The sequence below is a fragment of the Camelus bactrianus genome, chromosome 15 (genome assembly GCF_048773025.1).
Source record: "Camelus bactrianus isolate YW-2024 breed Bactrian camel chromosome 15, ASM4877302v1, whole genome shotgun sequence".
Lineage (NCBI taxonomy): Eukaryota > Metazoa > Chordata > Mammalia > Artiodactyla > Camelidae > Camelus > Camelus bactrianus.
Window position 1 is genome coordinate 43,252,635 of NC_133553.1, and position 12,102 is coordinate 43,264,736.

General features: G+C 39.8%; 1 protein-coding gene across 1 annotated transcript; it reads right to left on the reverse strand.

Moving 5' to 3' along the window:
- Positions 1–484: 484 nt before the first annotated feature.
- On the reverse strand, positions 485–10,629 carry COX7A2L (cytochrome c oxidase subunit 7A2 like). The gene is made up of 3 exons (XM_010967705.3): positions 10,471–10,629; positions 2,594–2,722; positions 485–1,374 (listed from the first exon to the last, which is right to left on the reverse strand). The coding sequence occupies exons 1-3, from the start codon at positions 10,540–10,542 to the stop codon at positions 1,234–1,236; spliced, it is 342 nt and encodes a 113-aa protein (XP_010966007.1). The 5' UTR covers positions 10,543–10,629; the 3' UTR covers positions 485–1,233.
- Positions 10,630–12,102: the final 1,473 nt, after the last annotated feature.

Consider the following 12,102-nt stretch of genomic DNA (forward strand, 5'->3'; position numbering starts at 1 on the left):
TGAAATTTTTCAAAATGAAAATTTGGGGGAAATTTATACTTGTACAGACAAATAAGGGCTTCCCAGCTTGTGAGAATGCTATTGAGTGTTTTCACATGTCGTATTTTCTCCTAAGAGGTCACTGTTATTTGCTATGGCAAAATACACACCACCACTTTATAAAATAAAATTCTACCTTTTCTCAGCACTAATATAGGGTACATGAGGTCTATGAACTGTGACAGCACAGGAAATTACTGTATAAATGAACTATGTGTTACAGGCACATTTCACTAAGGGGCAAGCCCGTTTCTTATAAGGAACCATATCATATGGTAATCATCAATATGCCACTCACCTCCTATTACTTGACTTTGAGGAACAGTTTTGTAAAGATCATCTGGTGTCTAATTAAAAAGAAAGAAATTAAACTCAGGTTTAAGATGCCTCTGGTGTATTCCGAAATTATTTTGAAAGCTTACTTAAAAGGATGTCAAACTTGAGATGTTTTACCATTCATGTATTTATTCCACAATTAAAACAAATCATAATTTAAAGCCATAACATTTTTAAAAGGTAAAGAATTTGTGTCACAGATGCATTTAATAAAACAGACAATGGTCTAAAAGTGCAACACAAAATAGGTGTTCTCTGTTCCCATGGTGGAATAAATACGTTAACAATTACACAAAAAAATTCACTAAAGATCTGAGATGATGCAAATAACCCTTTGAAACAAACTGCCCAATGAACAGAGGCAGGCTGCAAGTAATTTCTATTAACATTTTACTGCAAGATGGAAAAATCCCCAGTGTGACTACTAACTTATCAAATACCTCATTTCATATGCCTGGCCTTGGCTTCTGTCTTCTTCCCTCAGTCACATCCAAATCCAGAAAGGCTTCTCCACCCGATGCTCAAAACTCCACTATTAGTCCCCAAGAACCTCAGCACAGACTGCCATTAATGAGCCTGTGTGCAACCTTCATTTGGAACCTCCAGGGAAATCAGGTGCCCAAACGCAGAGGGCAGCAGCCATTTCTTTAAACAATAGTTTTAGCTATCGAATGAGCTCTGACAGACCATGTGCATTTTATAAACAAGCCAAAAATATTGTCTTAGTATCTTTCTGTTTTCATGAAAAATGTTAAGAAAGGCCATTCAAGTAAAAAAAAAAAATTTACAGAAATAAAATGAAAAATGAAAATTCAAAGGGTTTATGCCAAAAAGCAAACCAGTCCTCAACAGCCTAACTCATTTGTTTCTCGGCTGTGAAGCCATGTAGAGAGCGATCAGGCAGTAGATGGTCCCTCCCACCGTCAGCGCCATGGTGGTCCGGTAAAGCATTTGGTCAGGCAGGCCTCGTTTCAGGTGGATGGGCACACCGTCAGATTTCTTGAAAGAAAGAATTATCAAGTACATGGTTGATAAGAAAAAGATTTTACAATTTAGGCTAATCTAGAGCAAATGCCTCTACTTTATAACTAATCCATCAACCCACTGCAGTGGAGAAAAGTCCTAATCTACTAGAATGCTAACTGAAATACTGATACATTTTCTTATAAATGTAGCTAAAGCTTGTAAGTCCAAAGTCATTCTTCAAAATGCAGCCTTGGAACATTCATGCAACAAATTTCAACTTCTAAAAAATTTATCATATATTGCTTAATTACAAAAGGAGCACTGGTTAGTTTTTTAAAAGGCAAAGGTAATCAGCAGCTCATCAAAGACATGTAGGCACAAGAGATGCTCTACTTTTAATGTGACTTCTGATCATTAGTGGATTAACTCTGAATATCAAGTCCATTTTGTATTCAATTACTTTCTTTCTGTTAAGCTGATAAACCCCTATGTAATAATGAGATTCCATAGAATGTTCAATCCATTATTTTGCAGTCTCCAAAATCTCTCCATACTGCAACTGAAGGCCCCAATGCCCAGTCAAGTCTTATCAGATAAAGAGATTAAATTGATCAAAAATCCCTAAGCCAGTCCTGAACCTGGACACATTTTTGAGGAGGAGAAAGCTACCTTTGAGCAACAACAGTACCAGCCACTGCCACTCCCACCGTGCCTGAGATGTAGTCGGATCACTGACCTCTCAATCATCTGTATGTAGATTAACATTAATAATATTTTAAAATCCAATTCTGGCTTCTCTCTGCTGATCAGCAAACCCAAGAGAGCCTCCTCCACTTCTAGCAACAGCTCAGTGAATTTTAGTATCAAGTAAGTAAAAAAACAATTAGAAGAAAATTCACTACAGAAAATCACTGCGTATCACAAAGCCAAATATATAATGGATTATTCAGTGGTGTTATACATTATACAAACTATTGCTTCCTCCATCCAATGGATGATCAACAGCTATACATACAATTTGAAAACCTCCATACCTTTAAATACTGAGGAGGAAATGGATCACTCTCCCCTCTTTCATCAGTTTCTACCTAAATAAAATTCTCCTAGTTTATGGCTCAAACTAAAATCAAGAGAATTCTTTTTAAGGAAAAAGAGGGAAATGGGTAGCAAACTAGGTTAAGACTCAATTTCATAGGGTTTTTTAAGCCTATTTACATCACTGTCTTCACTGTTCTAGAGTATCTTCTCTCACCTGGAAAAACTTTTGCAGCTCTGGAACTTTGTTTTTCCCAGCATAATCATATGCAGAATTAGAACTCAGTTTAGTTGGTGTGGCAAATATGATAGGCGGTGCTTCTTTGGAAACCAAAGGCCTTAATCCCTGTAGAAAAAAAGAAAAGGTCAAGCTGAAATTATGTCTGGGCATCTAAACAAACCTTGCCAGGAGCAGGCTGTCTAGAAGAATGGAGGCAGTCATTCCACCACGTAAGAGGGAAGGAAAGTCTCTTCAACTCTACGTTGCAAAGCCTTTAGGTTTAAAGTCCTTAAACTTTCAACAAAACACTGTAGCCCACTTTCCCAGAGAAACCCAGTCAAGAACTCTTACCTTTAAAAAGCAGTGCAGTGGGGTGGGGAGATGGAGCAAACCACAACAGAGGCCCAAGCTGAGCTTCCAGATATACCTATAGTATCTCATCAAACCAGTAAAACATGTATAATCTGTATGAATTTTGGCTTAGATTTCAAAAGAGACCAGCTGTCCCTTTTCTCCTCAGGGTGAGAAGATGTGCCAACATGAAATCTCTAACCCCGAAGCAGACTTCAGAAACTTTCCAGACACACAGTAAAAAACAAATCTCAATCTGGAAGAAACTGTAATGGGACTTGTCTTTCAGGACCAGAAAACAAAACAGCTATAGTAGAGTAAATGAACTTTCTGACACTAATAAACCCATAAGTTAAAAAATATATATAATAAAAATAAAAATGGAAACTTCAATGTTCTCATTTATGACATACATATTATACTACACGTGTACTATGCACACAAGAGTATCTACCACTGAAAGGGCTGCCTGAAATAGTAAGTATGTGCCTAAAGCAATGTCTGGAACACAGCAGGTATTCAGTAAACATAAGCTGAATGAGATTTGGGGGTTAACAGCTCCCTCAGCCACATGGACAGATAAAGGACGGACAAACATATAGCTTTAAAAACAACCTAATGGGGGAGAAAAATGAAGTACTGCTACATGCTACAACATGGATGAACTTTGAAAACACTATGCTGAGTAGAAGCCAGTCACAAGAATTATATGATCCTATGCATATAAAAGTCCAGAACAGGGAAATTTATAGAGACAGAAAGTACATTAGTGGTTGCTTAGGGATGGGGGTGGTGGGAGCAATACGGAAGAAGAGGGTGACAGCTGAAGGGTACAGGTTTCTTTTTGAGGTGATGAAAATGCTCTAAAATTAACACAGTGATGGTTGCACATTATCTGTGAATACACAAAAAACCATTTAATTGCACCCTTTAAATGAGTCGACGTATGGTTTGTGAATTACATCTCAATAAAGCTGTTTAAAAAAAAAAAAGAAACGAAACCTAAGGGAAACTCTGGGTTTCTATCTGACACAGTGAAGCTATAGTGGCAGATACATAAATGTTTCTCCAAAATAAACTGCAGCTCAAACTAAGGAACTTAAGAGTTACAAACCAATAAAATCACATCCTTTTATATTAAATTTTAACTTAGAAAAATAAAATTTTTAAGTTAGAGAGCAGAGTTCAAGCTCAGCCTCTTCGATTTTACAGATGAAAAAGAAAACTCTCTGCCCAAATTAATACAATTGTCAAATTATTCTTGATCTCTTCAAAAAAAAATCTAAATTTACCTATTATTGACAAGATTTATTCTAAAAGATCACATACTGAAAACCTAAATGTTACTGCCACCAGGCAGGCACTGGGATCAACAGAACAACAGAAAGGTAATAAACTTGGCTTCTATTTCTTCTGACAGAGTCCCATAAATGGGAATGAATCATGGCCTTTTTTTGAACTGCTTTCATTCATTCAACATATTTTGCTGAGCACTTACTTTATAATGAAAATACATAATGAATAAGACACATACAACCTCTGCCATTATAGATATTAATGTTATGGAATAATAGCAGCTAATATCTACCAAGCCCTTGTTATGCACCCAGCACCATGTTATGCATTTCATATGCATCATTACATTTAATGCCAACAGTAGTCCTAGGGAAATGTCACTATCCCCTTTTTACAGAGGAGAAAAACTGGATCAGATAACAAAAACACATAACAAAAGATCATATAACAAAAAGAAAGACCCAAGTGTGGAAACTCAGGCCTCTCTCAAGTCCAGATCCCTGGCATTTAAGTACCTACCTGCCCCTGCTAGCACCCCTCAATTATTGCTCAAAAACAACAACCCATTTAAAGAGAAAGTTTGCTTAGTAATCTGTTAGTCTACATGTGGGATATAACATACTTAGAGACTTAGAAGGAGACAGAGATAGGAACAAGGGCTCTAACTACTGAGCTAACAAGACTATAAAAAAGATCTCTCTTTAAACTGGAGAATTTTAGACACTCCCTTATCATTCTGTGAGCTCTCTGTATTTTCTCCTAATGATCATTTCTTCTTGAATGCAAAAATTTAAAAAGCCTTCCTACCAAGCAACTCCAAAAATGGTCTGAAATTAAATTCATGTTTTGACAGGACTAACGTGAGAGCATTTTTAGATGGGATTATATCTAATTGCTTTGTGTTTGTCCATCATCAAATGATTCAGAACTACAGCAGTTTTTGAACAAGATCATCTGAAAACAGGAGTACCAACCATCTTAAGAGTTTTAATTCCATATTTCCAATTATATTATCAGTTTAGAACACAGAATTTTAAAGCTACCTATAATCCTATTATCTTATCCCATCAATTAGTATCAACTGTGTAGTCTCCTCCAGTATTTTTTCATAAGCATATTTTAATTTCCTTATAGTCACAGTGTAAAACCCCACATTCTGTTTTTTCATTTATAAATAAGCAGCTTTTTCAGGTTCCTACACAATCTTCATAACTAAATCTACTCTTCACATCTGCCCTGTAAATGAAGTATTATCAGCCCGTATTACAGATGATTAAAACAAAGCTCAGAGATGCCATAAGTAAGATGGGATTCAAACCCACACGTTTATTACACCATATTATCAATAATTCAGCTGTCTTGGCCCCACAGGTAAAGCGAATGGATATGGTGGTAAGCTACTACATCCTAACCATCATTAAAACTCCTAACAATTTAAGAGTAGTCAATGTTTCCCGTGTTTCAAGGCAGCTATATAAGACTAGCACTAGGGTTCTTAAGAGTAGACCAGGAAGCTGTATTTACAGGAAGGGATCTAGAGCAAATCCCTCACCTCTCCCAGGGCTGTGGTTGCCCCACCCTAGAAGAATTATGAGCCTCCAATAAGTCTTTCCTCATTTCAATAAATGACAATACCATCCTTCCAGGTACTTAGGCAAAAACCTTGAAATTGTTCTTAATACTCTCACACATTTGCAAATCCTTTTGGCTCTACCTTCAAGCTATATTCTGAACCTGACCAGTTCTCACCTATCTTTCCCAATCCACACTCTGGTCCAAACTCCTGGATTTTTTTTATAATAGCCTCCTAACTGGTTACCCTGCTTCCATTCCACCCTTGCTGCCCTGCAGTCTACTCTTAATGCAGCAAACAGTAACTGTTTGGTTGTATGTCACTACTCAGCTCAAATCCACCCAAAAGCCTTTTAGTTCACTGAGCAAAACTCAATGTTCTTACAGTGGCTTTCAGAACCCTATGAGATGAACCACTCACATTGCCCCGCACCCCTGACATCATCCCCTTTCTCTGCCCCAGCCTACTGGACTAGCCTCTTAAACCTCCCAGGCACCAGGCCATGTTCCATCTGCCTAGAATGCTATTCTCCATCAACATGGCTTGCACCTTCACCTAATGTCACCTTCTCAGTGAGACCTCCCCTTACCACTTTTTGGGACTATATGCCCTCCCCCTTACACTACCTTCCTGCTTTAGTTTTCTCCACAGCACTTATCACCAATTAACATACTGTATTCTACTTTGTTTACTGCATCTCTCCCTACGGCAACAGAAGCACCATGAGGGCAGGATTTAGGCATGTTTTGTTCACTTAACCTTATTTCCCAAGACTTAGAAAAGCCACTGGCACAGAAAGCACATTCAGTAAATATTTGATGAAATGTATAAATAAGCTAAGAAGTCTACAGCTTCACCACAGTGTAGACTTGAATTTTCAGAACCAAAGTCATGAAAATCAGCACCTGATAGCAGAGCCTTCCACATGTCTTGCAGAAATGAGAAAACAACTGAAAGCTGTTCTTAAAATAAGTGGTCTGTAGACCAAGTAGAAATCACAGGTTTTGCTTTTTAGTATCAAATCTCTTAGCTGTTTACACAATCATTACCTGTACAATTGATTAAGAGCCATTCAACAGTAACCATGTTTAGTAGTTGAATTCCTTCTCATCTATTTTAGTGGTTCCAAATTTTCAAAAATCTGGAGAAAAGTAAACATCATTTTTTTCACCTCAAAACTGACTGGTCCAAAATTTTCCTTTTCGTCTATCTTTTATGTTTGGGGAGAAGGGAGGGTGCAGAAATAAGAGAATTACCAAAATTTTTTTTTTAGTTTTTAAGCCTACAAACTCTATGATTTAGGACTGCAAACAAGTTTCAATCCTCAGTGATCAAGTCCTTCATTTCTAACTGCCAGCTATGTATCACCACCATGTTTCCTCACAGTGCATTCAAAGGTCACGCAGTTTCTCACAAGCCTACTCAGGAGCTCTCTGTTTCTGCGGAAAGCACCACCATCCTCCCATTACCCAGTCATCTTGGAGTCCTCCCATTCCCAAAATCTCCGTCATCAGTAACTAAGTACTCTTCTCTGAGACGTCAGACTCTTTCTCCATTCCTACTGAGAAGATCTTGAACACTTTTATGCTTTTATGGGTATAACCAGCATGCCTGGCACTGGTCTACCCCAGTCAGATTATCTTTTCAAAGCATAGCTCTGGTCATGATACATAATCCTCCATCATAAACCTTTCATAAAACTAAAGGGAAGAAGCATGTCCTTGTTTCAACCTCTGGACAAGACCCCACCTCAACTTTCTGTATCAAATTGCTTTGTAAATTCCTATTCATTTCTCATAAAATTAAGTCCTACAGTCCTGGGCCTTTCATGATCTACCTCCATCCACCACAGCCAGACTTACCTACTCAATGATTCCCTGCAGCTCCCCCTCCTCCTTTATTCTCACAGTTCCCTCTATCTAGAATATTCTGCCTTCTTAACTAGGAAAACAATTGCTGAATCATATGCTAAAATTATGTTTCACTTTTTAAGAAAATGCTGAACTGTTTTCCAAAGCGGCTGTACCATTTTACTTTCCCACCACAATGTAGTAGGGTTCCACTTTCTCCACATTCTTACCAACACCTGTTTTATTTTAGCAGGTGTGAAGAGGTAGCTCTTCGTGGTTTTGATTTGTATTTCCCTAATGATTAATGAGGCCAAACATGGGCTTATTGGCCTCAACTTATTTTTGACACATGACACAAAAAGGTAAGCAAAATGCTTTTTTCACTCAACCACTGGAAACTACCCTCCCCACAACTACCTGTCATCAGGTTAATTTATAAATCTCTACCTGTACTATTGTTAGAGAACTAGCTTTTCCATAGTAGGTTATTCAATGTATGTTATTCACTTTACATAATACTGAAAACTGCAAACATCTACATTTTACAGTGTGCTAATGTTTCCAAGAAAGGAAAAACTGAAGTACTCCTAATTACCAAAGTCAGAACAGTTGGTTCGGGGATACCTGTCACAATCAATCTGAAATCTACAATTCATATAAAGCCAACACAATATCACTTTTTCCAACACAGCTTAAGAAATCCTTAAGTAACTAAGAAGTTCAAATTCTCAAGAGAAACACAATTCAAGAGATGCTGGAAATTTGAAATTCCTATCTGTATCAAATGCATCTTGGGATAATCTCTGCTCTAAGTGCCAATTTAATTTCAAGATGTGTCAGTTTTAGTCTAAAACTTCACTTTTTCCTTACTAGGTAACAAAACCTAATTATGCTAAAACTCTATTAAAAAACTCCTACAACCACCAACAGAATAGATCAACTATGATATATTCATACAATGAAATCCCATACTGCAATAAAAGGAAGCAACTACTAATACACATAACATGAATGAACCTCAAAGATATTGAGAAATAGAAGCCTTACACAAAAGAGTACTGTGTGGTTCTATTTACATGAAATTGAAAATAAGCAAAACTATTTATACTGATAAAAGTCAGAATAGGAAGGACACAGATTGACAGGACAAGAGTAAGAAGGAACGTCCTAGGGGTGATGTAATGTTCTATATGTTAAGAGTATGGGTTACATAGTGTATGTGTTTGTCAAAACTCATGAAACTGTAACATTTAAGATCCATGCGCTGAAAAAATACACTTTCTTTATAGTAGAAGCAACTATGATAGAAATGGCTATTTCTTATAATCTGTAAAATAAATCACTATTGTCAATTCCTTTTTTAGACCTCGCCACCAATTTGGTTTCAGTGCACCATGCTGTTTTCCCTTCTAATCCTGGATTGTTTTTTTTGATAAATTTTCCTCCTCCACTCTCCCTTCATGTTTCTGAAATCTAATCATAATCCCACTTTTCTTCTCTATATGCTTCTTGGATGATCTGCCCCACCACAGTTTCTACTACCATTTATACGCTAAAGACATCCAGATCTATTAAACTTCATATCCATAAATCCAGCTGCAACCAGACATGGTATATTATCACAAGCTTATTATTTATAAACCTAGACCTTTCCTCCGCAAACCCACATCCCCCCCCAAAATTTGCCCTTCTTGCCCTCTCTATACTAGTTAATAGCACATCTAATCTTAGACTGAAATCATTCTTAAACATCCTCCACCTTGAGCAAGTTGCAGCGTTTCACAGAAAGAGTGGGTAACAACAATGGAGCGTTCTTTACACCCCACCTATGGCCCTTACCGTTCCAGTCCAGTTTTTCAACTGCATAGCTGATCAACCCTTCCCACACTACTCTATGAGGATGACAAATGAACAGGATGGTATCTCACACTTCTAGAGAATAGCTACCATTTATCCAGTACCCGCCACCTGCCAAAGACTGAGTCACCTGATACACCTCATTTAATATATACTACAGCTGCCCTGAAAAAACTGAGCTCACAATAAATTAAGGAACTTGGTCAAGGTCATAAAATTAAAGCTTATAAACCAGCATTTGAATCCAAATTGAGCGAGCCTGGGACTCTAAAGTCCTTCATCTCTACACCACAAGCCGTAGACTCATACTCCAATTGGCAAAACCTGAGTGAAATCGCAATGCTTTTTAGACCACTCAAAAAGCAGCTGTCGACCATTTTACAGTTGGGAAAATGTCTGCTCTCTGCCTGTAACTGCCCAGGCTCACCCAAATATTTGAAGTAACTCATTAAGTCTCCGAATTCTGATCATACAGCCCCTCCTGACCATATTGCTTCCGTCAGCGTCGTCATCCCAGCTCTCAAACCTCGGGCTTGGATGAAGCTGTCTTTGGGGCAGTGGCAGGAGGGGGACAATGGGGCGCTGAGGAGACCGAAAGCTGGACTCCTTAAAAAGAACAGGGCCAAACTTCGGACTCGGTCAGGTCACATTCTGGGCGCCGCCGACCCCACAAGCCACCCCACGACCCACAAGGAACGACTTTGGGGGTCACCTTGACCCTACTGAGTACCAGGCCCAACTTCCATACCCGGCCAGCTTCGCCGGGGGAACAGCTACAGAATTAGAAGCCTAGAGGGCCGCAGAAGTGGGTGCAGAGAGGCGCCGGGAAGTGCGGGGCGAACTAAATCGAACAGCGAGCAGAAGCCTCGCCTGGCTCCGGCACCGAGACTGCCTGGCGCAGACTCAGGCCGCCACCTTCGTCCGAAACAGCGCGACGCTACACGTACCTGAGGGTTATAAGCGTCAGAAGCCCATGCTCCCGCTAATTTCTGCGTGAAGCCACTAAACTTGTAATACATGTCGGCCGGTGTCCGACTTCCCGCAGCCGCTGCCTGCGCGACTGCTCCAGAGAAGGACCCCACCTTCCTGGCTGCAGCCCCAAGACTCAGCCCAAGGACCCCGCGCCAGGAGACGGGCTGCCCGGTGAACGCCTAATTTAAAACATGTCCTCTTACGCCACATAAGGGAAAGAGAAGCCGAGTTCTCAAGGCCAAAAAAGGCAAAACCAGCTCTAGAAGAGATCGGAAAGCCTTAGCACCACGCTGTGTAGAAAATACAAGCGTCGCTCTCTTTCCCTCTACGTTTAGATTCGGGCGGTGCCAAGACGCCATAAGAATTGCGCAAGCGCTCTGCGGACCACGCTAGGGGCTGAGGGACTTGCCGAGGTCGAGGGGGCGGGCTGGGGGCGGGGCCTTGGTGGGAGGGTAGGGGTCCTGCGCGGGGCTGGGTGAATACTCTCCTTCCCACCGCGAAAGTCGGAGCTGCGGGGCTGCCACCTGGTAGTTGGTTTGAAGGCTTCTCTACCTTTACCAAACTTAACTTGCTCGTAACCTCATTTCTTTCCTCCCCTAAGTCACTTCGTGAAGCATCCCGCTCTCACTCAGTCGGCCCAGAAGTATGGACCTATCTGCTAGGCTTCTCTGGCAATCTAGGAATGGAGGGAGCAAATTAAACCATTTGGAAACACCTGTCGCGAGCTATTAGTACTAAGGGCTGTTACGGGTCCCGCCCCAATAATATATAAAGATAGCCTCCTGGGCTTTGTGTAAAGGAAATACATCGTGACCTATAAACTTAAGGCACTTGGACGTAAATTTTGAACAGTTCTCAGAACTGGTTTTTACTATTACCTCAGTTTTATGGGAATAAATTACTCATCCTTTTCCTGTCCTCTGTCCGAGATAAATGAGATGGAAGTGGAGGGGAGGTAGACTATAAATACTCGAAAAATCTGGACCTTGAGCCTGAAAGAACCAGGACTACCACTTTCAGTTCTAGTAGCATCCACTGCAGTTCAATTTAAAGATGTTTTTAGAGCTTCCACTATGTGCAAGTTACTTTATAAAAAGAGTATACTAGTTTCCTACCTCTGGGAATGGAGCAAAGCTTTTCTTGGCTCTATCATCTAGCCAGAGGTTTTCACAGGCATATCATAGATGAATTTATAGTGCATTTATGAAGGCATGTGGCAAACTGACAGGTGATACTAACCTGTATATAGCATTTTCCATAAATAACTTACTTAATCTTTACAACAATCCTATGAGATAGATACTGTTATCATCTCTCCATCTTACTATACAGGAAAATGAGGCCCAGAAAAGTTAAGTAACTTGCCCAGGTCAGCTATTAGTGGCAGAGCCAGCCACCTGACTCAAGAGTCCGTACTCTTAAGCACTACAGTATAGAGAAGTAGAAATAAACCAACTCTGAGAGAGGCGGATGAAGGCTGAGAACTCCAGAGCTAGGGTGTACACCAGCATTCCAGCTTTGACAGGTGTTAAGCCCAAGGGCCCCAATAGTTCAGCACTGCCAAGCCTGAAGAGCAGAGTTTTTAGTGTATATTCATGTGATCAACC

Coding starts and splice junctions, on each gene's coding strand:
- COX7A2L (XM_010967705.3), bottom strand. CDS start 10,542: ATGTATTACAAGTTTAGTGGCTTCACGCAGAAATTAGCGGGAGCATGG. Junction 2,723..10,470: donor CTGACGCTTATAACCCTCAG/GTACGTGTAGCG, acceptor TTTTTTCTACAG/GGATTAAGGCCTTTGGTTTC. Junction 1,375..2,593: donor AGCTGCAAAAGTTTTTCCAG/GTGAGAGAAGAT, acceptor CTTTCTTTCAAG/AAATCTGACGGTGTGCCCAT.